The sequence below is a fragment of the Bos grunniens genome, chromosome 10 (assembly GCF_055505025.1).
Source record: "Bos grunniens cultivar Pamir isolate PY7600 chromosome 10, Bosgru_T2T1.0, whole genome shotgun sequence".
NCBI classification, from domain to species: Eukaryota; Metazoa; Chordata; class Mammalia; order Artiodactyla; family Bovidae; genus Bos; species Bos grunniens.
Window position 1 is genome coordinate 36,890,457 of NC_141174.1, and position 27,104 is coordinate 36,917,560.

The following is a 27,104-nucleotide window of genomic DNA, read 5'->3' on the forward strand; positions in this document are numbered from 1 at the left end:
GTGATGCAGAAGCAGAGGACAGAGTGATGCTGGCCAGGAGCCAAGGAATGCCGGAAGCCTCTAGAAGCTGGAAAAGGCACTAAAACAAACTCCCCCCTGGAGCCTCTAGAAGGAACGCAGTCCCTTAACACCTTCACTTTAGCCTAAGAAGACCCATTTTGGAATTCTGATCTCCAGAACTGTAAAATAATATATTTGTATTGTTTCAGGCCGTTAAGTTTGTGATACTTTGTTACAGCAGCAATAGAAAACTAACATGCCCGGATTCGAGGAGAGGAACCAAAGACCACATCTCTCAATGGGAAGAGTGCCAGAGTCACATTCAAGAGCATGTGGACTGGAAGACATTGTTCCAGCCAGCTTTGAAAAATATGACCTGCCCCACTCTATCACTAAGTAGGTATATAACTGTAGGTTGATCTCACTGGGTCTCAGTCTTCTCATCTGTAAAACGAGGGGGCTGAGTGTGAAAATCTCGAAGCTTCTGGACCTAGAAGTTCCTGGTCCTGTGATTGAAAGGGAGATGTAGCGTTCCCATGAGAAAGTCATCATAAAACGTGACTGATTTCTAAGTCCTTCCTTGATGCTCATGACCATTCACATACTACTCTGAATGGAATGGAAATGGAGAGCCTGAGCCAGAAAACCTCAGTAAAGCAGGTGTGGTAAATTCCCCAGAAGATAAGCTTTGAGACAGGCTTTTTGTTTTAAATTTCAAAATATTTTTAGGAAAGCGGGAAGGAAGAAAGGAAGCAGAAAAAAAAAATTGATTGAAGTAGTGACCATTTCCTATTCATCATAGGAATCTCAGCACTTCACATACCTCTAGTCTAGCATGTAGGTGACCTCCACAAATGTTGAGTGAGAACAAAAGAAAAAGACTCAGGGTCCACGGCTTTGCCTGATAGCTGTGGGATGGCTCAACTTTCAGCAGGTTACCAGGCAAGAACACTTTCACCATTTTACTCTGGAAGTTAGTTCAGTAGTCCAACAGCTGGTCTCCTTTATTCTATCCTTGCCTTCGACACAGTAGCCAGAGTGCTCCTGATAAACTGTAAGTTTCATCATGCGACTTTTCTGTTGCGAACCCTCCAGAAGCTTCCTGACTCACTTGTAATTAAAGCCAAAGCCCTTTCCAGGGCTGGAACTAGGGTAAGGTGACCGAGGCACTGAGGGCAGTTTGAGGAGGTGCTCGCTCTTAGGGCCCACCTGCCCTCCCAGGTCCCTGAGAGAGAGCGCCTCCTTACTTTGTGGACCCTCGGCCCTCCCCCATCCCCCTAGACACTGACTCTGACTCTGAGTGAAGACCATCACCATCTAACCTCTCACCCCGCCACCTCTCTGACCTTCATCTCCCCGCACTGGCTCACTTGCCTCCTGGGGTTTCCCCGACACACACCAGGCCCACTTCCATCTCAGCGTTTATGCTGCCCTTCCTTTTGACAAAATGTGGTTTCCTCAGATATCCATTTGGCTGCCTCCCTCATTTCCTTCAGGTCTCTGCTCAAGTGTCACCTTTTCCATAAACCATTCCATGATTGCCCTATTAAAATTCAACCTCATCACCACCTCTCTTTCCCACATTATTTTTATTCTTAGTACCTGTTGCCATCTAGCATGCTATAGTTTGTGTTTATTTTGTCAGTGGTCTGCCTTTCCTACTAGGAAATAGAAAATTACAGGATTTCAGAATAAACAGGGTACAAGCATGCTCAGTCATGTCCAGCTCTTTGTGACCCTGTAGACTGTAGCCCACCAGGCTCCTCTGCCCATGGAATTTTCTAGGCAAGAATACTGGAGTGGGTTGCCATTTCCTCCTCCAGGGTATCTTCTTTACCCAGGAATCGAACCTGTATCTTTTGCATCTCCTGCATCGGCAGGCAGATTCTTTACCACTAGCGCCACCTGGGAAGCCCAAGAATAAACAGTGGTTTACTAAAGGGATCAGAAGAGTATGACTTGTTTTTATATGGTCTATGAGCTCAGAGTGGTCTTACAAACTGGAACTGTGCCCCTGCTTTCATATATTGAGGTCCTAACCCTCAACGCCTCAGAATGAGACATTATTTGGAAATTGGGTCATTGCAGATATAATTAGTTGAGATCATACTGGGATAGGGTAGACTCCTAACCCAATGTGACTGGTGTCCCAACAGAAAGGAGAAATTGGGACACAGACATACAGGAAGAACACTGAATGAACATAAAGGCAGAGATCAGGGTAAAGCCTCTGCAAGTCAAGGAATGCTGAAGGTTTCCAGCCGACCAGCAGCAGCCACGAGAGAGGTGTAGAATAGTCTCTCCGTCATAGCCCTCTGGAGGACCCAACCCTGTTGACACTGTTATCTCTGACTTCTCATCTCTAGAATTGTGAGAGAATAAATTTCTTCTGTTTAAGCCACACAGTTTGTGACACTTTGGTACAGCAGCCCTAATAAACTAATACACATGGTTTGTACATCTGTAAACAATTGTAGAAGGAGGAGGAGGAAGAGAAGAAAGGGAGAAGGAGGTGGTCCAGGAGAGAGGAAGGAGAGAAAGAAGAAATAATGGGAGGCAGTATGTGGCCCACAAAGCCTAAAATACGTGCTGGCTGGTCCTTTACACAAAAAGCTTGTTGACACCTAAAGTTTAGTGATCATATAGCCCATATAACTCATGAAGAAAGGGTGGCCTTTAAAAATAAAATCATGTATCCAAGTTCATACATGTAGTATGAACCCATTTTATCTATACCTAAAACCAGACTATCTGATTTTAAGTCTGTTTTTTAAAAAAATTACACTACCATGACGACCAGACTTTAAAAGACGAGTTCATCAGTTTCCCCTTGTTTAAGTACTGCTGCTAAGTCGCTTCAGTCGTGTCTGACTCTGTGCAACCCCATAGACGGCAGCCCACCAGGCTCCCCTGTCCCTGGGATTCTCCAGGCAAGAACACTGGAGTGGGTTGCCATTTCCTTCTCCAATGTATGAAAGTGAAAAGTGAAAGTGAAGTGTTTAAGTACAAAATGTTACTAAGACAATGTTTCCATCTATTATTCCAGCCTGGAAACCTGAGTTGTTTACAGAAACATATAGTAACCCATAATCTTTTGGAGCAAAGCACTACTATGATCCATATTTTTTCATTTTTGCTTTTGGGGCTTGCACTCCAGCAACTCATTTTCTGTGACACTGGTTCTGAAGCTATAATTCAAACATAAAGATCAGGAACAGTGTCTGCCTGCTCTCCAGAGCTTCTACAAGCTGTGTAGTGTAGAGTTTGGTATTATGCATTTTATGCTAATGAGAAGCAAAGTAGAAGAATTAACTGTTGAAACAAACCCACATACCAGTGCTAAAGACAAAGCTCATGGTAATTCTTTTAATGTACTGCTAACTCAGGAAATTGCAAGATGAATCTATTTTGTCTTCATCAGCTCTGTGACTTGATGGTATAGACCAAAAAAAAAAAAAAAAAAAAAGCACCTCATATTCTTGCAAATTCACCTTGGGTGAGGTGTTTAAACATCTGAGGGCTCTCAGTTTTGCCATCTTTTAGCTGCCAAAAATGATAGTTCTTACTGCAAAGGGTTACTGGAAGGGGTATAGGAGTGGAGGGCAGAGGTGTTTTCTTCCCTTCTATGGCTGCTTAATAAGTCAAAGCATGTGCTGTGCTGTGCTCAGTCACTTCAGTCTTGTCCAGCTCTTTGCAACCTATGGACTGTAGCCACCGAGGCTCCTCTGTCCATGGGATTCCCCACGCAAGAATACTAGAGTGGGTTTCCATGCCTCCAGGGGATATTCCCAACCCAGAAATCAAACCCATAGCTCCCATATCTCTGGTGTCTCTTGCATTGCAGACAGGTTCTTTACCCACTGAGCCACCTGTTGAAGCATAGTTGAAGCATGTTGAAGCATAGATATCACTAATAAAGAGTGCTGTGTATCAATTTCTATTAAGGTGCTAGTGAACCTAAACTGTGGAGGAAATGAAAAGGAAGTAAATGGGTTAAAGACAGTTTTCCGGCAAAGAGTATATGGGAGGACTGAACTTCCCAAGTTCAGAATGCACAAGTACCACAGGAATTACATTACCTAAATCTGAACAAATTTTGCTCATTTTCCAGAATCCCCTCTCTAAAGCAGGAACCTCATCTAGAGCTGAAATCTGGTGTTTGTTAGCTGGGCAGCCTTCAATGATTTACTTAATGTTTCTATGCTGCTGCTGCTGCTAAGTCGCTTCAGTCGTGTCCGACTCTGTGTGACCCCATAGACGGCAGCCCACCAGGATCCTCCGTCCCTGGGGTTCTTCAGGCAAGAACACTGGAGTGGGTTGCCACTTCCTTCTCCAATGCATGAAAGTGAAAAGTCAAAGTGAAGTCGCTCAGTGGTGTCCGACTCTTTGCGACCCCATGGACTGCAGCCTACCAGGCTCCTCTGTCCATGGGATTTTCCAGGCAAGAGTACTGGAGTGGGGTGCCATCACCTTCTCCATAACGTCTCTATGCCTCTCTTCAAATGTTTAAAAAAAAGGGGGGGGGCGGGGAGGGAGTTGATGGGAAGGGAATAACTGTAGTATATAAACTGTAAATTGTTTCAAGAATTAAATGAGATAATGAAACTTGAACCCGACAATGTTCAAGAATCCAAAGTATGTTGATTTTTCTTATAAGTATACGGTTGAAGGAAATATGCAAATGTTCACATAATTATAATTATTTACATAATTGTTCATCTAATTATAACTAGCATGTGGAAACCCATCAGCATTTATTTTCATAAATGCCACTAGCCATATGTTTTGTGATCTGTGAAATAGTTTCACATACGCTCCAGCATTTGAGCTACACATTAAAAGTCTCCAGAGTCTTAGGTGGGCAAGTGGGGGCCAGCTAACCTGGGTAGAGCTGAGTTCCAGGTCACACTTCTGCTTTTCTGCCAGGTCCTTTCCCCTGTGTGTGTTGGCCCTAAATGGAGAGACATTTCTATTGTCTCAGTTAAGAGTTAAGAACATTTTGCTGTTGGGTGTGAAAGCTGTATCACTGAGTCAAGGTTTGTGTGTGTGCAACTTGGAGACATTATCCCAGTAAGGAAGGTTTACTGCAGACACTATAGTCTAGAGGTTTTTCAACATTTCCTGGGTCCCAAATCCCTTTGAAAATTTGATAAAATTATCCTTCCTTACATGCACTTTTACACTTACCCCCAAAATTGTATGCTTAAATTTGTGGCTTTCACAGATCCCCTAAATCCTTCTAGGATCCTTAATGAAGCCACATAGCAGGTTTAAGAATCTTTAAGAAGATTAGCATTTAATTTAAATACAACAAAGCCAGCACTCACTTTTATATTCTCCTTAAGGTCTTTAGTTTTTCAGTCCTCCACTTTCTATCCCCATTTTTTCCCTGGATTCTAAAGTAGGGGAAATAAGATGAGACTGAACAAACTCTTCTGATTCTAGCTAAAGATATAATCAGATGCAGGAGTGGCATCATTTTGGTACAAACTGAAGACATATTCTGGGAGTTGGTGATGGATAGGGAAGTCTGGCGTGCTGCAGTCCATGGGGTCGCAAAGAGTCAGACATGACTGAGCAACTGAACTGAACTGAACTGAAGACATATTTACCCATTACCTGTAGTTGACACCCTAACATGTTAAGCAACAAAGAAGGAACAAAAAGATATTCAAAATGAAAGACTTCTAAAGCAAAAGGTTCAAAATCCAGCATGTCACCCCTTTGTACTGGGTAATAGAGTTACCCAGTTTCACTTTTAACTCCTTTAGAAAAGGCTGGGGTCCCCTAGGTTGTTTGGCCATGACTCACTGCTCCACCAAAGACTATCTGAAGCCCCTTCCAGCAACCTTACACCTTTTGCTGGGCCTTCTCCATGCCAGCTCCTTGCTCCTCCTCTTCCTAACCTTATAAATCTCACCTGGCCAGTGTTGCATAAACTTGCAGGTACTGCTGTTGGACATGGCGAGTAGAAATAGCAGATCCCTTGAGCCCAGGCACCTGGGGAAACACACTCTTTTCCTTACCTGATGGGAAAATCCAGACTCGCTGCACAACCTGCTGTAAGATGGAACCAGTAGTGGAGAGAGGGGCTATATAACATATACTGTGTGGCCTGCTGTGCTTAGGCTCTTAGTCATGTTTGACTCTTTACGACCCCATGGACTGTAGCCTGCCAGGCTCCTCTGTCCATGGGGATTCTCCTGACAAGAACACTGGAGTGGGTAACCATTCCCTTCTCCAGGGGACCTTTCCAACCCAGGGATGGAACCCAGGTCTCCCGTGTTGCAGGCGAATACTTTACGGTCTGAGCCACCAGGGAAACCTATTACATATGCTATACAGATTTAATTTTTGCGACTGTAATGGGGCTCAGGTACCCTGTGCCCCAACGAATCTAAGGGCCGGGACAGCGCTCAGGGAATTGCAGGGAGGAGGAGCAAAATTGTCTCAGGAACCCTAAGTTAGGACCTATCTACCTACCTAGTTACCTACCTACCTATCTTCCTCCCTCCCACCTTTCTATCACCACCCCCACCCCCCGCAGGAATGGCCCAAAGGCTCCAATCTGGAAGACCAAGAACAGTCGGCAGCCTCTCCAGGTCTCACGCGCGGCAGGACGGAGATTCTGTGCGGGCGGCTCACCCCGCCTCCGGGACGCTGGCTTGTTTATTCAAGTGTGCGTCAGATTAGCCACCTGGGGCACAAATCCTGTGAAGAGTCTTAGAGCGAGGCGAGCTCTTGCAGGTAGGAAAGTGTAGCCGCCGCGCTCAAAATAATGCGGGGCTGGCGGTGCGGGAAGCCGGGTGGCCTCCACCCACGCTGCGCTGACACCCCGGGTGCCTGCCAGGTCGCGCGCCGAGGTCCTCGGGGTGGCAGCCCAACCCCGCCTCTGACCCGAGTGGGTGCAGGAAGAGGAGCAGGAGAGATGTGTCCGCAGCCGCCTGAGAGGAGCGAGAGGCGCCTGGGCTGTCTCTGGGCCCGGGTATCCAGGTCGCGGGAGCCGGGCGTCCTTTCGCTCGCACCGGCGGATCGGCCCCCTCCCTACAGTTTAGTCTCTCAACGCCTCTCCGATTTCTCGGACTCCTTGAAGTTGAGTTTGTGTCATCTCTGGGCCTGGTCCTGGGGACGCCAAGGGCCGGAAAAGAGGTAACACGGGCCACATGCACTTCGGACCAATCTCTTCGTGTCTGAGCTGGGACTTGGCATTGGTGAGAGAGGCGCTCCTTCAGAGCCCTATGTTCTGTATTACTTTCCTGTCCCCAGCCCGTCCCCAGTGCAATCCCCCAAGCCAGGGGCCTCTGGAATCTGGAGATGGACCCTATTCCTTTCTCTGATGCTGTTGCCGCTGCTCCTTTGGGCTTAATGCATTTTTATCTTATGAAATAAGCATATGGTGTCCCTGACTCCCCCGATCCCGAGACTGATGCTTTATAATGCCCAGTCTGAGCCTCTGAAAGAGGCGAAGGAAGGGAAGGGCTGTACACAGTGCAGATGCCTCCCGGAGCTTCTCTTCCAGCCCACTTGTTCCTGCCCTCCTCAGTTTGAGAAAAACGTTGGGGGGCAGCACCTTGCCCCCTAACTTGGATTGCTTGCACTGGTCCCCAGAGACCAGGTCTTGGTGGTTGCCACTGCTTTACTTTAGGGACCCGAGAGTGGATTTCCTGAAGCCATAGGTCCCTTTCATCCCTGCTGTAGACATGGGGACTACAGATTATGCTTCTAGCTTTGTCCTATGCAGCCCCTTGGCTACCTGAGGTGATGAAATATTGTCTCTAGCTGGTAGGCTGATAGTCAAATAACTTAAAAAAATCATTTTGAAAGAATATTTCTTGTAAACTCTTACTGAAATACAGCACAAGTAGAAAAGTGCACACATTTCATGTATACAGCCTGATGAGTTTTCACAAAGTGAACACCAACAAGCATTTGTTACATCTATATGTAATCCTTGACAGGATTACAGATAATATATTATTCTTGAAGAGGACATTAGTGAAGAGGATCTCCCTTTCCCAATGACCTTGATATATTTAGGCCATCTGTGAAAATATCCAAGTTTCATTTATACAATAACAAGTTCTTGTGTCACAAATCCCTTTGGACAAAGCTTTCCTTGCAAAAGACTCTTAGCATGAAGTAAGGGGAGACAGATAGTATTGCCCAGTTGACATCTGGTTGGGAAACCACAACAACTCATTTGATACAGTCTGATGTCCATGTAGGACTATGCTTCTGCCTCCAAAATTGACCCCACAGTGACACTGCATTTTATCCAGGTCACACTGTTCATGCACAACAGGGAGAGAAAGAGAAGAGTGTATATGCTGAGAATGAAGACATTCCAAGGTTTTAACTTTCTTGCTACATTCCATAATAATTTATTTCCAAACAACATCCCTGCTATAGAATCAAGCGGCTGCAACTGACCTTTTTTTTTTTTTTTTTAAGAAAGGAAAGCTAAAACAGAGAGAAGCCAAATATCCTGCACTGTGTACCAATCCCATGTTCTTTGTCATAACCCTTCCTTGGAAAGGGAGGAATTTCAACATCCATGCCCTGTCTGCCATCCACATGTTAAACAAGTTAAGACATAAAAGCAGTCTTTTCATCTGTATGATCTCTCTGCAGTCATCAATAGAGTTCTCTGTCCATTTTTGGTCTGTTTTGATGGATTAAAAATATATTCCAGAAAGTAGCAAGATAACAGTGTAAAGTATAAGGAACTGAAGTCATCTTACATTTTATTTTATTCATGAGAAAATATTAGAATCCAATATCTTTATCTTTGAGTGAGGTGTATCAAGGGTTGACAACAGTCAAATGTTTGGAGAAAGAAAACTTTACAATCAGGTTTCTATTTCTTCTGCTGACCAGCAAAGAGGAAATGGGCTCACATTTTAGCAAGAAGTATAGAGAAAAATTGTTAAAAGTGAGAGGTGTTAGGGATCAGAAAAATCAGAGATGGAAAATGCTTTGGATATGTCATCTAATCTATTATTTCCTATTATTATTGCTCTCACTAGTTATGACTGTCTACTTTGACAGGTATTAGTTATCTTGGCAGAGATTATGTTCCTGGGTCAGATCTATACCAATAAATCATAATGAATGTTAATGCAATGAATACAGATTCAGGTAAACAGCCCTTATTCAGTCAATGCCTGAGATGTGTGAAGTACCAACGACTACAAAATCAACAAGAAATATAGCCCTTTCCTTTAAACAGTTTCACTAGCTAAATAAAAGTCAATACCAGGGTGGCTTCTCACCTACTTTACTCATGTAATCATTACCTTTGCAAAATAATAATAGCCAATATTTATTGAACAGTATGTACCTGCCATTTTATTACATTAACTCATTTAATGCTTATAAGAACATTATGAAATAGAAATTGTTATTCCCAGATTACAAAGGAGGAAACCAAGACTCTGGAGGTTAAGTCATTTGACCATGATTTTAACTAATGATATATGTTTCTTGATCTTGAGCCCAAAAAAGACCTATGTGGACTCTGGTCCATCCTCATATTTTACAATGAGGAAACAGACCCAGCAGAGGTAAGTAGCCTCTTACTTAAGATCACAGCCTTTTCCCGAGGAGGGTCACATAAGTCTTGCCCTAAGGTGGGTTATGTAATAAGAGCTGCTGCTGCTACTGCTGCTAAGTCACTTCAGTAGTGTCCGACTCTGTGCGACCCTATAGACGGCAGCCCACCAGGCTCCACCGTCCCTGGGATTCTTCAGGCAAGAACACTGGAGTGGGTTGCCATTTCCTTCTCCAATGCATGAAAGTGAAAAGTGAAAGTGAAGTCGCTCAGTGGTGTCCGACTCTTAGCAACCCCATGGACTACAGCCTACCAGGCTCCTCCGTCCATGGGATTTTCCAGGCAAGAGTACTGGAGTGGGGTGCTATTGCCTTCTCCGTGTAATAAGAGCAGGAGAAGATAAATTTCTAGGTCGTGATTTTGTTCAGTCTTCTAAGGACCAAGAAGATATCCTGAAATTTTCTGTAACAGTAAGCTGCAAGGATGGAGCTGCTGGTATCCTGGCCTTGAGAAAGCCTCCAGGACAAGCCATGTTAGTCAGAAACTGTGGCCATGGGGATCCACCCTTTTGCAGGCCCAGCTCTCAGCTTGTAGAGGTGAAGTCAGGTTCAGCTAGTCTGAATTTGAATCACCACCTACTAGTTTTGTGACCTTGAGCAACTTATACAAGCTCTCTAAATTTCAGATTCTCATCCATAGAGCTGAAATTTTATGAGGGTCACTGTGAGGGCTAGACAGCAAATATGAAACAAATGGCAAATATTAATAAGAGAAAAGCAAATGCCACATGCCTCCTGAGATCCCTTATAATTCCAATTCCATAGCTTCAGCAGACACTCAATAGGCAAAGATTTGAAGACTTGATGTGGTTTTTAATCAAGGACTTAGAAGCAAGGACTATTACACCTATAGGATTAGAAATCTTTTCATTTGCAAAAACCTATTTTGTGTGTTCTAGATGTAGTAATACTATGATTACCATATTTAACAGTTTATAAAGCACAAGCTAGGCATATTCCTTACCTGATTAATAATGTCTAGGTGTCAGCCTTTCAGGGGTATCAGCACTGAAATTATAAGTGAAATGACTTTCAAAACAGTAGTTTTTAAGCTTTAGTGTACTGGGAATCAGAGAACCTTGTGAAATATGTAGATTTCTGGATCCAGATCTTAGACATCCAGGCCAGGAAATCTGGATTTTTATCTGCACCTCCAGCCTTGTTCTGAAGTTTATGGCCCTCAGAACATACATTGAGAAAGGCTGTTCTAAGGGCTCACTCACTGTCCAGCCCAATGAACAATGAACGAATGCCCTCCATTTAGCAGTAGCAGCAGAGGAGCTCTTGAACGATGATGGATTTCTCTTCCTAATCTATATGCTTTGAGGATACAGTTTCATTGGTTCCGTCCATATTATGTTCTATAAAAACACCAAGATTCCCAAGTAAACTTGAGATGGGGAAAAGACTGGACTGATTGCCCTCACCAATTCTGATCACTAGGCTGTAATCAATTAAGCTCTCTAACCAACAAGTGATTTTTTCTTTGGCATGAGAGAGAAAAAGAGTGAGTGGAAGGAGTTGATAAGATGGTTTGCACCCATCTAAAATGTGGGCTAGAAATAAAGCTGTCTCAAGAGAGCTGAAGCTGAGTTCTCTCCACACACATTGAAAGATTCATATCAGGGTCTCAACCAGGTATGACAGGTGGCTTAATTAGAAACTCCTGAACTATGAGTTTCACAAACTCGTGGGTGGGCCAATGGCCACTTTAGTATCTGGGCTTCAGCAAAATGAGATAACAGCTATCATCCAAAAATATTTAGGTTAAAAAAAAAATACTATTATCTGGTGCTTTAAAATAAAATAAAATAAGGACATTCTTTTAAGAATAGCATATCACTGTTGAATTCAAGTTTAAATATTAAGGAACATATTTTGTTAATGATTAAAACAGTAGTGATTGATTTAGGGGACTTGGTAAACATTTAATCTGTCCTTATTCCTTACTGAAGGAGCACACTGCCTAGTGCCCCAGGATGGGCATTAGGTAACTATTTAATGGAGTTTTAATTTTGTGTTGTTATTAATAATTAATGTAATTTTGATTATGTTGGAAGCTGGAGGTATATTGTCAGCATCCTTTCAGGGCAGTGGTATTGCCCTGACCTGTTTAATCAGAGATTCTTAGAGGAAGTGGGCTCAGCAGTGATTTAAATGAAAGAAGGTTGATATTTAATAAAACTTCAATTAAAAATTTAAATCACTTTCAAATTAAAAAGGGTCATGGAAATTATCTGGCCTAATTCTTTCATTATGCAGATGAGAAAACTGAGACCCATGAGAATTAAAGGGCTTGCCCAAAGCCATTCAGCTTGTCTTCCTTGTTTGATGTTCTGTTGGGTTAAAAGACTTCACAGGCCTGACTTGGAAAAGATGGCAGGAGACCTTGGCTCTGCTTTCACAGTTGTTTCTCTGATCTCATGCACTTTCCACCCTTTTGTAACCTGTGTTCCACACAGGAAGTAGTTCCTGTTTTCTAAATATTGGAAGTGTGTGAAGGTAGTTTTTAGAGAAGAGCTACATTGGACCAGTATCTTTTTAAGTTAAGACCTAAATGCCCTGCTTGAGACAGTGAAGGGTAATGACTATCCCAGGGAAAGAAATCCAGCACTTTAGTATACCCGTGCTCCATCCTTTAGTATGCCCCTGCCTACCTAGAGCTATGGGCCGTGACCCTCAGCCCTGCCCTGCAGCCAGAGTAGCTCCAGAGCAGAGGCTGTGATTTAATTCAGGGCTCTGGGCGAGTCTCATTAACCTGGCTGTACTTCCCCTTCAGTGTGTGTAAAACAGAGAGATGATGCTGATATCTTCCTCACTGCTCCATCAGAGGCACTGTGTGAATTTAGCTCCTGTTTGGGAAGGTTTTAAAGCTATACATTCCACCTCCCTGCTAATATGATTAATAGCACTTTCTTAATGGAAAGGGCCAACTCCTCATCTTCTTCTTCCTTTAAAAACAGACCAAAGGGTGTCTTTTCTTGTGTCCCTGTGGCCGTAAAGGTTGTTGCTTCTATGGTTGTTACCTCTTTAGAACATCAGATTGCTGAGGTTAAGGATTCTTAGGTGCACCACAAGTAAACCACAACATCAAAAATCAACAATAACAACAACAAAAATAACTAACTGCCTTGTCGGTTCTTTGAACTTCTGAGTTACAGACTTTTCTGTTTGTGTAAAACCGTGGCCCCATCCTGTCTCCAAGCCACCTCTGTCCTCAGAAGGGTTAGGTCTAGAGGGGCAGAATGTCTACTAGGGGTGACTTTCTGAGGGTCATCACAAAGGCTTTACACAAGCATTAAAAAAAAAAAAAAAGTTTTGGAAGGAAAGTCATCTTTTAATAGCCAAAGAGGTACCTCTTTTAGGCACACAGCTCTGAGCACAGCCTGTTTCTCAACGTTTGGAAATCCTTTAACAGTTTATGGAAGGCCTCCCTTTAAACCAATCCAACAGCTCCTTTCTCCATAACCTGATTTTAGAGGTGTTTCATTATCTCTAATTATTCGGGGTAAATGGTGATTACTCAGTGTTTTAATCATCAGTTTGGGCAGCAGTTACTCCTAAAGTCAGGGAAGCCCAGACTCCCATGGGTATTTTTGGAAGGTACTGCGACTAGTCGGTGCATGCTTTCTAGTACCTCTGCACGTGGTCCCCAGGTGAGCCCCGATCGCTTCCCAGAGCTGGACACAGCGGCGTCCCAGCTCGGGCGGCGGCAGCGGCGGACTCCGGCGCTGACTGGGTTTCCGGGACCAGGGCCTGCGAGGCGAGGCCCGGCGGCTGGATGGGAGGATGTGGGCGGGGCTCCCATCCCAGAAAGGGAGGCGAGCGAGGGAGGAGGGAAGAAGGGAGGGGCTGCCGGGGAAGAGGAGGAGGAAGGAAAGAAAGAAAGAGAGAGGGAAAGAGGAGGAAGAAGATGCAAGAAGGCAGAGGAGGAAGGAGGGGGGGAACGGGAGCGGAGCTCGGCCCGGAAGCTAGGTGAGTTTGGCATCTGAGCCGAGGGACCCGAGCCTGCGACGTCGCTGCTGATCAGTGCTGAGTATCTCGCCTCTCTCCCTGATGGGATTCCCGTCCGCGCCGTCTCGAGCCTGCTGCGCCCCAGTCTTCGGCCCTCGCCCAGGTTCACTGCAGCTGTTCAGAGGTCCCCAGAAGCTGCTGCTGGCGAACCCGCTACTGCAGGGACCTATGGTGAGCAAGGCTAAACCTGGCGAAGGGCGGAGTGGGGTGCTGAGGCGCATCCTTGAGGGGAGAAGTAGGGGATTCTGGTTGTGGTCGAGGCAAAATATGTTACCCCCGCCCCCCAAAGGTGGTACTAGAGGTTACTAGAGGTAGGGATGCTGGTGCTGAAAGACACTTCCATATACACTTATTGCCTCTGCCCCGACCACTTTCTCCGTTCGGTAGCCCCGGGCGACTTCACCGTTTAGTAGGTTCGGGACAGGAAAAAAGGGGAGAGGAGAAGCCTTTCTTTGGAGGTCGTTGGGAAAGACTATGGGATCTTAAGCGGAACATGCCGCTCGTGGACTAGCATTTGCGACTGTCCGGCGGGAAGAGTCGGAGAGAAAAGGGAGAGGTGGCTCTGAGGTCCGGAGAAAGTGAGGGGATTGAGGGGCGTCGAGGTGGAGAGAGAACACCTAACCTAGGCTGGTTCGGTGGTGGGAAGCGCAGTTCTGCGGTTTCTGGAGCGTGCGCGCCGCCGGAGGGCTGCGTCTAGGGGAGTGTCACCCAACCTAGCCAGCCCCCAGTAGGCGAAAGCCCCTGAGCGCAGGCGAACCGCAGTTGCCCAACACGCCTACTCCACGAGCTATTCTCGTGGAGTTGGAGCATCCAGGGAGTCGCTCTTCCATCATTTCATGGTGTAGGGTCTGTCGGGACGATGGCCGGGATGCTAGCCGCTCTGGGGATGCAGGTTCCTGGGTTGTCGTGTCCTTCGGAGAGTCTCTGGCAATATGCACATCGGACGCACTGCTCTTACTGGCCCTCCCGGCCCAAAGCCGACGGGAGAGGGTCCTGGGGTTCTCAGGTCCCTGCAGACCCCTGCCCGCGGGAGCTGGGCCAGCGGCCTTAGACGCTTCCCAGGCACCAACTGGTGGATGGTTAGCATCGCGTTTTATGAGCTGAAGTCTTTGTGAGACATTAAAACCTCGAAAGACATTGAGTTGGTAAACTGAGGCCAGCTCTGAACAAACTTTGGAGTTAGGAGAAAACTCGAGCAAGAAAGAAAAAGACAATTGCCACAAGATCCATCCCAGACCCCCAAGAAAAATTTCTGGAGACGAAAGTGATTTTCGGCTTTTATCTCTTAATTAAGAAAATTGGGGGAGAAAAATGTGATTAGAGAAGAATCCTTCTGAATCTGACACTGAAACACAACTCCCTCCTCCCCAGGTTTCTGGGTTTTAGCGCAGCGCGCTCTCGCGCGGCGCCCTGGAAGATTCTTAGGGTCGGACGATGGTCTGGGGACTGCGGGGCTCCCGCCCTTTCCACTGTCCCTTTGCCCGCGGGGACCGGCCCTTCTTCGTCTGCTTTTCCCATTTCTGGAGCTCCTCCCACGGGCATTTTGAGGGGTCTACGCGTCTCAAAACTCTTTGCTCTTCCAAACCCTTTCGCAGTCAGCCCCAGCCGTGGCTCGGGAGCGGGAAAACCTAAAGCCGGTCAAAAAGCAGCGCGACTCTCGCCGGGTGTGGACCGTCGCGCAGGGGCGCCAGCGGCCTCCGCAACTCGGCCAGCGCGGTGTCTGGCGGCGCTGGGCAGCCGCGGCCGGAGAGAGGGCTAAGCGCTTGATCCTTTCCCCCTCTTCCTCCAAGTGCACCCAAGTTTGCGAGGGAGAGTGAGGTGGGCAACTTGAGCCCTTGAGCTCTGAAGCGACCCGAAGCAGCATCTGGGAACAACCCCAGGAAAGGGCAGCCGGTGCCCTGCACTTTGCAGCGGGAATCGTGGGACTCGGGACCCTGGGGCGGGCCGGGCTGCCGCAGAATTGCGTGGGTCAGGATTTTGAAAAGGCCCCGGGCTGCCGCAGTTGGTAGGTCAGGTTTTTTTATTTCTTCTTCTTCTTCTTTTAAGGCCCCTGTGCTGAGCGACCCACGCATGCAGCATCTTTGGTTAGAATCAGAACCCTAGTAATTCCTTGAGCTGTGGGTTGGTAAAATTCTTGAAGAAATATTTGCTGCGACTCTGCAGCTGGTGCAAAGGAGGAAGGGGGTGGGGGAGGAAGTGGCGGGGGAGGAGTAGTGGTTTAAAAAAGACGAGCTGGGGAGAGAGCGAGAAAGAGAGACGCAGACGCAGAGGTCGAGCGCAGGCCGAAAGCTGTTCACGGTTTTCACGACTCCTGGGAATGCGGTGGGATTTCCTTTCTGCGGCGGGTCGGGAGTTGTAAAACCTCCGCGACCTTGAGACCTGAAACATGTGATGCGCCTTTTCTCAGGAGATGCCTCTTTACGAGTCTGTCGCGAGCCTTGCATCCCTGCGCCTGCCGCCGTGCCTTGAATGGCCCGCCGACCACTTTGGGGATTTGCTTTGCTTGACGGGGGATCGCCGTAGTGCGGAGTTTTTCTCCGTAAAGGAACGGGAGGAAGGAGCCTAGCGGCGGCTTTCTCACCACCTTCCCACACCGATAACCGCCTAAATATCTCCCCCTCCCGTCCCGCGCGACAGGGTCCGCAGCTTTGGGCTGGGAGCTAAAGCGGCTGTCCAGTTCTTCTCGACATTCTCAGGCGTTCGCCAGGGGGTGACTAGCTGTCACTGGGAGCAGTATTTGGCCTCTCCGAGACCCTGGGGAGGAAGTGGGGTGCGCGCGGCGTGTGTGTTTGTGTGTCCCTCAGCGCTTTCCTTTTTAAATGACCCTCGGTGTTGAGGCTTTCGGCGGCTGAAACTCCGCGGCCCCCTATCCCGGCCCCACTGGAGGCGGGCTCGCGCTGAAAGGCGCAGCCCCTACGGTACTCCCCAGACCCTTGGCTTCAGGCCGCTGGCACGAGGGCCCAGCCCGACGCCCCGAAGGCTACAGGTAGGGGCGAGGACCACGTCCTCCACGCGCCGCACCCAGACACCCGCCGAGGGCTCCGCAGAGCGCCACGGCGAGCTCCTCCCGGACGGCTGGAGGTTTGGGGCTGCGGGCGGGGAGGCCGGCCTCTCCGGGAGGGGGTGGGGCCCGGGGCGGGAGGGGTTGGGGGCGGGGGCGGGCGCGCTGGCCCTTTCACCGCCCGCCTCGGGGAGGGCGGGCTCCTCCGTGCGTGGGGCGGGGCCTCTGCGCTCACGTGACTCATAGGGGCTGGAAGAAAAACAGAGTCCGTCTGCGCCAGTCTCATTATATTCAAATATTCATTTTAGGAGCCATTCCGTAGTGCCATCCAGAGCAACGCACTGCCGCAGCTCCTCTGAGCCTTTCCAGCAAGTTTGTTCAAGATTGGCTGTCAAGAATCATGGACTGTTATTATATGCCTTGTTTTCTGTCAGTGAGTAGACACCTCTTCCTTCCCTCTTCCCGGGAATTCACTCTGCCCTCCCCACCCGCGCTCGCCTTGTGTCCCTCCCGTCGGACCTTCCTTCCAGAGTCCACACTCTTCTTTCTGGCAGCGCTGTCGCTTTCTTCTAGGCCGGGCAGCCACTGCGCTCGGAGCCTACCGGTTCTGGTTAAAGTGCAGCTTGCTCCACTGGCTCTCTGTCTGATCACTGCGTTACAAGAAAGGGGAGCGAGAAGGGGCTGAACAAACGGAAAGTCCTCAGTCGGGGGAGTTGACCGCCCCCCTCCCCACATGACTGGGAGCACCCAGTGCCCCTGTGGCGCGCTCCTAGCTGCTTGTCAAAACTCACAGAGGTCGCCCTTGGAATCATCCCCTCCCACACCCCCTTCCCTGGGAGTGAGCGAGAGGGCGCGATCAGATGCTTTTTGCTGGGCATTTCAAAACTCCTCAGCCACAGTAAAATAAACCCTCTGGCCACTCGGTACGCTCCCAGATCCTGCCGCCCCGTGTCTTCACCCTGCTCCTGCTTCTCTGCTTTCCCTCCCTCCGAACCAGCTGGAAGTTGTGGAAGTCGGGCTAGGAAGGGCGGAGGAAGAAGGGGGGTGGAGGAGAAGGGAGAGAGAGGCTGAAGGTCTGAAGTGGAGAGGAGAGCGCTGGCATTTGAACTCTCCCTCCCCCACCCTTCTTTACCTTCTCACTGTTAACTGTTTATCCCTAAAGAAGCCAGGCTGAGATCATGGCTCAGATAGCAGTTGGGACAAAAAAAGATTAACAGGATGGAGGCTATCTGATTTGGGGTTATTTGACTGTAAACAAGTTAGACCAAGTAATTACAGGGCAATTCCTACTTTCAGGCCGTGCATGGCTGCAGCTGGTGGTGGTGGTGGGGGGTGTGTGTCAGAGGAAGACACAAACTTGATCTTTCTGACCTGTGTTACTTCTGGACCCTCTAGCTGTAGCTCTCCACGCCTATGCAGAGACATCTCTATTTCTCTCTAGTTATTGGTGTTTATTTATTCTTTACCCTTCCACCTCCTCCCCTCCCCAGAGACACCATGATTCCTGGTAACCGAATGCTGATGGTCGTTTTATTATGCCAAGTCCTGCTAGGAGGCGCGAGCCATGCTAGTTTGATACCTGAGACGGGGAAGAAAAAAGTCGCCGAGATTCAGGGCCACGCGGGAGGACGCCGCTCAGGGCAGAGCCATGAGCTCCTTCGGGACTTCGAGGCCACACTTCTGCAGATGTTCGGGCTGCGCCGCCGCCCGCAGCCTAGCAAGAGCGCAGTCATCCCGGATTACATGCGGGATCTTTACAGACTTCAGTCTGGGGAGGAGGAAGAGGAAGAGCAGATCCAGGGCATCGGTCTGGAGTATCCTGAGCGCCCCGCCAGTCGGGCCAACACCGTGAGGAGCTTCCACCACGAAGGTCAGTCCCTTACCTGGAATCTGGACTGGGGTGGGGCAGTGGAAGCTGTGGGAAGGCGAGGAGTTCAGGTTACATCAGAGCCCCAAATCCAGGAGACTGGGAAAAGAGAGCTGCTTACCTTCAAGAGTCTCCAGAGCTGTGGCTGAATTTATTTTTTGGAGACAGAAGGGAAGGGAGGGGTCGGCGAGAAGGGAATGACACCACTCAGACGTGGGTTAGCCCCTGCGGTGTGTTTTTGCTATATCAAAGCCTTTTATGCCAGGTTTTCTGCCTTTTTTTTTTTTTTTCCAAAGCACCTACTGAATTTAATATTACAGCTGTGTGTTTGTCAGGTTTATTCAATAGGGGCCTTGTAATCCGATCTGAATGTTTCCTAGCGGATGTTTCTTTTCCAAAGTAAATCTGAGTTATTAATCCACCAGCATCATTACTGTGTTGGAATTTATTTTCCTCTCTGTAACATGATCAACAAGGCATGCTCTGTGTTTCCAAGATCGCTGGGGAAATGTTTGGTAACATACTCGAAAGTGGAAGAAGAGGGAGAGGGTGGCTGTGTGCATGTTCCCTCCTGCCTCTGCTCTGTTGGCCCCTCTTCTTCTTTACAACCACTTGTAAAGAAAACTGTGTACACAAAGCCAAGAGGGCTTTAAAAGGGGAGTCTGATGGTGGTGGAGTAAGGAGTTGACACATGGAAATTATTAGACATGTAAAGGAGGTTGGGAGATTCTGTCTTTGGTGCTTGCTGAATGCTAGCTAGGCTTGGCTGGTCTGCTCACTGCCTCATTTATCTGCTCTGTGAAATTAAAGGTATGCTTATTTCTCCCAAATAGGCTTCCACTATAAACAGAGTTCACTACTCATCACCCAACTCTTAGCTGTTTCTTGACTTTTCAGTCTCTGAAAAGGCTCATTTGCTTTTTTTCTCTGTTCTCTTATTTTTTTTCCTCCCCAATGGTGCCTAGAACATCTGGAGAACATCCCAGGGACCAGCGAAAACTCTGCTTTTCGTTTCCTCTTTAACCTCAGCAGCATCCCAGAGAACGAGGTGATCTCGTCTGCCGAGCTTCGACTCTTCCGGGAGCAGGTGGACCAGGGCCCTGACTGGGAGCAGGGCTTTCATCGTATAAACATTTATGAGGTTATGAAGCCCCCGGCAGAAGTGGTGCCTGGGCACCTCATCACACGACTACTGGACACAAGACTGGTCCACCACAATGTGACGCGGTGGGAAACTTTTGATGTGAGCCCTGCAGTCCTTCGCTGGACCCGGGAGAAGCAGCCCAACTATGGGCTGGCCATTGAGGTGACCCACCTCCATCAGACACGGACCCACCAGGGCCAGCATGTCAGGATTAGCCGATCGTTACCTCAAGGGAGTGGGGATTGGGCCCAGCTCCGGCCCCTCCTGGTCACCTTTGGCCATGATGGCCGGGGACATGCCTTGACCCGACGCAGGAGGGCCAAGCGTAGCCCTAAGCATCACCCACAGAGGGCCCGGAAGAAGAATAAGAACTGCCGGCGCCACTCGCTCTACGTGGACTTCAGTGATGTGGGCTGGAATGACTGGATTGTGGCCCCACCAGGCTACCAGGCATTCTACTGCCACGGGGACTGCCCCTTTCCACTGGCCGACCACCTCAACTCAACCAACCACGCCATTGTGCAGACCCTGGTCAACTCTGTCAATTCCAGTATCCCCAAAGCCTGTTGTGTTCCCACCGAACTCAGCGCCATCTCCATGCTGTACCTGGATGAGTATGACAAGGTGGTTCTGAAAAATTATCAGGAGATGGTAGTGGAGGGATGTGGGTGCCGCTGAGATCAGGCCTTCTTTGGGGACACACACACACACACACACACACACACACACATCCCATCCACTACTCACCCACACACTACACAGACTGCTTCCTTATAGCTGGACTTTTATCTTAAAAAAAAAAAAAAGGAAAAAAAAATCTAAACATTCACCTTGACCTTATTTATGACTTTACGTGCAAATGTTTTGACCATATTGATCATATATTTTGACAAAATATATTTATAACTACATATTAAAAGAAAAAAATAAAATGAGTCATTATTTTAAAGGTAAACTAAGTTCTTTTTATCTTCAATTCTTTCTCTTTTCCTACACTCCGTCTCTTTTGGAGGAGATTTTTTTCTGTTAAGGTGGGGTTGGGGTACAGCAGAGGGTGGTACCTGGGGGTGGTTAAGTTGGAAGACAGGAAGTAGAATGATGGTGGAGGATGGGAATCGCCAGGGTGAATTGTTCTCCACTTCTGTTTAATGTTAACAAGGATAAGGAGGCAGCACCCTCTCCCATCTGGATGGCACATGCCTTGGAGAAACAGTGGGATGAAAGGAGTAGGCTGGATTAAAGACTCAGTTTTGGGCTCCTTGTATATCCTCTGTTTTTGTTCACCTGTTAGAGGTGTGTCCCAGCAGAGTGTGATGGGTAAAAGTCTCAGCTCTAGGGAAATGGTTCCCACTTCTGCTTTTATGATACCTCAGGGTGTCTCCAGTTGCTACAGGCACCGATATTTTCACACCAAAATGAATTTGCACACTCACATTTTCATGTGTCGGTGTGCGTGTGTTAGGAATTTTTTGGTTGCTTTTGTGTGTGTGTGTCTTTTGAGAAGTGGATTTTATCCAAAAAGGCAAATAATCTGCCTTACTTTCCAAAGGTTTGGTGATCCGCTATTTTAATATACCACATGGTAGAAAATTCTCCAGTGTCTCTGAACTTTCCCCTCTTGTCTCCTGTTCCCCCAGATGAAGGCTTCCATTGAGTTCAAAATTCCAAGAGATTGAGCCGGGTAAGGACTGGCAATGGGGTCAGATACTGAAAGATCAGAATTTCTAAGTGGGCATTATGAAAGTGTCCCACTGAATAGAATCAAATACCAACTCCCTTGATCTCTGCTCTCCTCCCCACTTCCCTGAAGCTGGGCAGTAAGTGATATACCTGGTGGATGTGATGTTCTGAGCCAGGGTTTCTTCAAGCAGAAAGCTCAGTTTGGGGCCAGACTAAAGAAGGAAAATGCTGATGTGCTTGAGCAGTCTGTCCCTGAGTTCAAGGCTTCCAGTGAGGCACAGAAGTGGCTTTCTGGAAGGACAGGGATATAGGGGCTCAGAACCAGAGGATATTTGCATTTTCTTACTCTCCACCAGCAACTACATTATGCCTTGGGATGTTAGTTTGTTTGGGCTCATTTTGTGTGTGTGTGCATGGGCTTGGATGGGTTTGGGGCAAAAGCAGTGTGTCTCTGTGTAGTGTGTGGGGTGGGCTGTTAGGAGTGCATTCTTTGCCCTAGGATGTAGGTGTGAGTGGCAGTGGTGGTGCTGTGTGCCCCCCCTCACCACCATTCCTGTACACACACTCTTCCATGTGCTCTTGGGGGTGGGGTGGGTGAAGCAGGACTCATTTTTGTTTTTAATTACTGAAGTCCTACAATCCTCCGAAAGGAGCAGCTTAGTGGAAACCAATAAAAATAGAAGTGGAGCGGTTGCCAAAGCCCCAGCTCCCTGGAGAGCACAGGTGGAGAGAGGAGATCAGAGCCCCAGGCAAAGGCAGCAAGACTCCACAGTTCCTCCAAAACTCCCTGCGAAGAGGGTTACTTCCCCCCTCCCCCAGCCCCCCAGGTCGCTGCCCCTTTGATTAATAGTAAGGAGGTCGAATAAATCATTTAGGGGAAGCCCATTATGCGTTCCCCTCAGGCAGCCTCCTCTTGTTTTGCCCGTTTTCCAGCAACTTTCTGAAACGTCCCTGTCATTGAAGAGGAACCCGCAGATCTCTAGTACTTGGGCAAATTATCCGAGGGCAAATCCTGAGCCCAGTGGCTGCCAGGCTCCGGTCACTTTCTAGCAACCACCTTCCCCCAAACATCCACCCTCCTCTACTGGCTTATTTTCAGGAATGGATAATGTTGTTTATTTGTTCAGCCAAATATTTGGTCTGGGGAATTTACCGTGAAATTCTGTGAATTGCATATACCTAGTTAACAAAATAGTCCTAATGTCACAAAATGTTAGCATGGAAAACAATGAGCTATGGTCAGTTTTAACTCTTCGAAGTCTGTTTGAAGGCATAGTCCGGGAAGATAAGGAATTGAATGTGTATGATTATTTAATTTAGGTTTCAGGTGGTTTTTTTTTTCTTTTTACACTTTTGACTAATAACGCTCGACCGAGTACCTTACGGAGGCTGTAGGGTGATTCTTGTCATTGCTTTTGGATCAAACCCCATCCACCCACCCCACCGAGTGTCCCCCCCCCCCCCCCCGCCCCCGCCCCCAGAATAATGTTCCCATTACTTAAAGATGGGGCGGGAGCATCACTCGAGTTCAACAAAGTTGTAACCACATCAGAGGAGTTGCTCGGTAGATCCCTGTCCAACCCTTAAACTGGAACCGGCTTCCTAGGAGCTTAAGAAAAAAAAGCTGGGGGGGGGGGTGGGGGGAGGGGGTGGCCCACATTCCCCGACTTTCGTTGCATAATTCGCCCTGAACCTGCCAGGTGACCTGCTGACTTTGTTTTCTGTCTTGACTGTGCCTCATTCCACCACCCCCTTGCCGCCGGGCAGCGCCACACTGAGAGGGCTCAGGACAGCCGAGGAGCTGGCAGCCCCCAAGGATCACCCGGCCTTGGCGGGTTGTCAAGGTTGGTGGCGGGCTCCGCCTCCTCCACCCGCCCCCCATTCCCCCGCCAACAACGCCCCTTTCCGGAGCTCCAGCCCCACTGCAGTGGGGATGGCAGGGGGCGTCCTCCCTGCTGGGGATCAAACGGCGCACCCGGGGGCTGCGTGTAGCAGCATCGAGGGCTCTCCCGGTGCGGCCAGATCGCAGGGGGACCCGGTGCGCAGGTGAAGCCGGATCTGATTATCTCACGCGGGTGCGAGTTGTAAAGGCAGGTCCGCAGGTTTCTCGCCAAATAAGGTCAAGCAGCCATGCAGGGTGTGGAGTCTGGGGAGAAAGCTCGCCTGGGTAGACCCCTGTAAGAGGGGTCGAGATCTTGGGTTTTCAGCAGGGGTGGAGAGCAAGAGTTAGGGAGCTCACCGTGGGCTCACACCTTGGAGAGACTGAATGGGGCACGCGCGGGTGGGGAGCAGAACGAGGGCAGACTTTCAGACGGGGCTGGCTCGCCGCCCTCTCCGCTGCCTCAGGACACAGAGCCCAGGGTGGCGGTTGGGGGCGGGGGAGGGGGTTCGGCTGAACCGCCACCACGCCTTTCCCATCTGTTGGGGAAGGGAGGGGAATAGAGGAGGCTGGGGTGTGCACCAGTGGAGTTGGCTGATTTCTTTCAGAAATGAGATGCCAAGCCGGTGATACTTGACAGCACCTCAGCTGACCTCCTCTGGACCAGGGAGTCACAGTGCCGCGCGTCGCTCGCCACTCAAAGGCCGGAGCTCAGGATGGTGTTAATATTACATAAGGGGAACCTAGGAGAATACAGCTTCTGACCCAAGTCTCCAAACTTTCCTTAATGATGCTTTTGTTTCAGCAAAGAGCAAATTGTGTAAGATATACACACTCTTTTTAAAGTGAAATGCATGCTAAGTCGCTTCAGTCGTGTCCAGCTCTCTGCGACTCCATGGATGATAGCCCACTAGGCTCCTTTGTCCATGGGATTCTCCAGGCAAGAATAATGCAGTGGGTTGCCATGCCCTTCTCCAGGGGATCTTCTGATCCATGGATCGAACCTGCGACTCTTTTGTCTCCTGCATTGGCATGTGGGTTCTTTACCACTAGCGCCACCTGGGAAGCCTTTTAAAGCGAAAAGAAGAGTGCGAAAACAACGTTGGTGACCTTACATTACCTGAGAATCAGAAGGTTGTTAGTATTCCCTAGAGCAGTTCAGGGCTTCCCTGGTGGTTCTCAAGGTAAAGAATCTGCCGGCAATGCAGGAGACCTGGGTTCCATCCCTGGATGGAGAAGATCCCCTGGAGAAGGGAATGGCTTCCCTCTCCAGTATTCTTGCCTGGAGGATTCCTTGGACAGAGGGGCCTGGAGGGCTACATTCCATCTGATCCCAAAGAGTCAGACACAACTGAGTGACTAACACTGAAGAGTTTAAGATAATTGGTGGGCTGTCAAGTAAGAAATGATACAGAATTACTCAGGTGAACCCTTTGAGATAGACTAGCACAATTTTGAAAACTTAACTGGGAGTAGGTTAAGTGTTAGCAATTGGACCCGGGTGGTATTGCAAGGGTCCCATTTTTCTATACTTTCAGCATTTAGGAGTAAATGAAGGGGTCAAAACTGCAGTGGTCACTCATGAAGAAAAGTGGCTTGTTTTAGGGGAAAATAATTGATTGCTTTAATATTTTTTAAAATCACAGGAACTTTTGAAAGATGAATTAAAAATTAAAGATGTGCAACACTTAGTCCTAGAAGAAAATAATATTTCTCACTGAGGAAGCCATTTGAAATCACCATAAGTCACCTTACTTGAGGAATTAACTGAGTGAAGCAAGTTCCAGTTGTCTCTGCTTTTTCTCTTTTCAAAATATTCTCTATAAACCCTGAATGTAAATGCTGTTATATAGTTCAAAACAAACAACTCAGAAAATATAATACTGTAGTGCTAACTACTATCGAAATGCTTGTTTCAAAAATGTGAAATTTCAGAAAAAGACAGGATGGAACAATAATTTGCTGAGTTACATTTCTTAAGAATTTCTTAGGGCCTGCTTTCGGTAAGTAGGTTTCATCACATTCTTGAAGAAAAGATCTCATTGATCTCTCTTGACTCTTTATAACTTGATTTCTAATAAAATATTTAAAAACAAGACCTCTATCATAAATCCTTGAGCCCTGTAGCCAAGGTGCAAGTAGATTCTAGTTTTGCATAGTTTCATTGTCATTACTTTAGCAATATCTTTAGTTTTATTAACTGAAGGCCTGGCCAGCAGATAATTTTCTAAAGGATCCAAAGCACACTGATTGAGAGTTTAAAACACTGGGCTCTATCATTTACCCCTGAAATTGTTTCTCTGTCCCTCTGGTATCAGCAACTATCATGTACATAGTTGCCCTTGATTCCTTTGAGAAAAGATATAATAACTATGTTCATCTCAAGGCTCATGCTAATTTTTTAATCCTTGTCATTTGGTTTTCAAAGCAATTTGTTATTGAGGTAGGACCCAGGGGAAGAGCCAAAGACATGCACATTATAAGAGAGGGAGGGAGAGAAAGAATTTCTAATTGAATTCAATTTGCTTTAGCCTTCAAAAGATGATTATGAAAAACAATAAAGTACTCTTTTTCTATGGTAACAACAGGTATGGTTAAAGCTATACTCATTTTCCTTTGAATTCACCTAGGATTCCAAAGTAGAAAAAGATGTATCTTTTAAGAACTTATAAACCTTCTTTAATTAGTCTGTGAGTGCTATATGAAGCAGACTTAACTTCACATCCAGAAAGTTTGGACTCAAGGAGTTAATGTGCAATTATAATATCACATTCCAGTTGCTTAGATGCAAGTATCTCTTTCCTCCTCTATTGTTTCTAGTTTTTATTAAAATGAAGTTGGAAACATTTTTATAAGAGAGCAAATTTACTTATAACTTCCTCATCTTAAAACTATTCCAGTCTTTCTATTTTCTTTACATTCTTTGCTAATATATTTACAAGTTTTCATAAAGCTTTTATTTTGTGTTCCATTTTTCTTAATTTCAAATAAATATTATAACCTTAATGTATTTTATGTCTCAAATGAATGGTTTATATCTATGTTAATGTGAATCACCTTTGTGAAAATATGCTGGCTGTAAAACAGTCATCCTCTGGTAATTTTACACAGCCTGATTATAATAACAGAGCTGTGGGCATCACTTCGAAATTTCATTAAGATTCTTAACGACTTCTTAAGGCTCAACATAAATGTTGTGTTTCCAGTATTAAACAGAATGCTCCTTGTTTGTTCTAAGTATCCTAAAAAGTGGCTTACCTGACTATCACAAACTTTTATACTGCAAGACTCATATCCACCTGATTTACTCATTGTGAGCATATGTTCTTTTAAGACCTACACAAGGAGAGACATGTTAAAGGTCTCTGAAACCTTTAGGTTGAGCAATTTCCTACGGGATTCAATGTGTGTCCCCCATTTTCTTGCCCTAACTTCTCACATCAGGTTTCTTGGGGATTGAGGGTAATGAAAAAGGGAGGCAGAATTATTTAAACAGAGTAAGTCTGAAATTGAAACTTATTCAGGTTACTAGGCTTGGAACCGACCTTGACACTGGCAACCTTCAGATTCCAGTTGGTTGGGGTCAAACACAAATGTCCAGTTGCTGAGTGATTCCTACATGCTTCTTTTATGTACATTAACCAGGACAGACAAAGGATGTTTTCTCAGTTGAACTCACTCTTTACGAGGCCTGATCCTCCACAGAGCAAACTAATCTCAGGTGATTTGGGGGTTTTAGGACACTAAGAACTTTCAGAGCATGGAGAAGTAATTTGTTCAACGGTACCTTAAAAGAGTTAATTTACCTCCAAAAGGTGAGTTTCTTTACTATCTTGAGTCCTTCACTTCCTCTGAAATCAGGCTCATTATTTGCATAGCAAAGCATTCCCTTTAGCTGGAAAGAAGGGGG

The 27,104-nt window shown here is 47.2% G+C and overlaps 1 protein-coding gene across 9 annotated transcripts in view; it reads left to right on the forward strand.

The window, feature by feature from the left end:
* Positions 1–20,590, forward strand: part of BMP4 (bone morphogenetic protein 4) — a 225,950-nt gene extending 205,360 nt beyond the window's left edge. The window contains exons 1-4 of one of the 9 annotated variants that reach the window (XM_086320633.1): positions 6,172–6,747; positions 16,933–17,057; positions 18,115–18,494; positions 19,457–20,590. In XM_086320633.1, the coding sequence (XP_086176759.1) occupies positions 18,122–18,494; positions 19,457–20,313 (1,230 nt within the window). In that variant the 5' untranslated portion in view covers positions 6,172–6,747; positions 16,933–17,057; positions 18,115–18,121 and the 3' untranslated portion in view covers positions 20,314–20,590. Of the gene's footprint in view, positions 1–6,171; positions 6,748–13,490; positions 13,795–14,411; positions 15,629–15,818; positions 16,705–16,932; positions 17,058–18,114; positions 18,495–19,456 lie in introns of those variants that run through there. The other 8 variants (XM_086320629.1, XM_086320636.1, XM_086320637.1 and 5 more) reach the window with 8 other exon arrangements.
* The last annotated feature ends 6,514 nt before the right edge of the window (positions 20,591–27,104 follow it).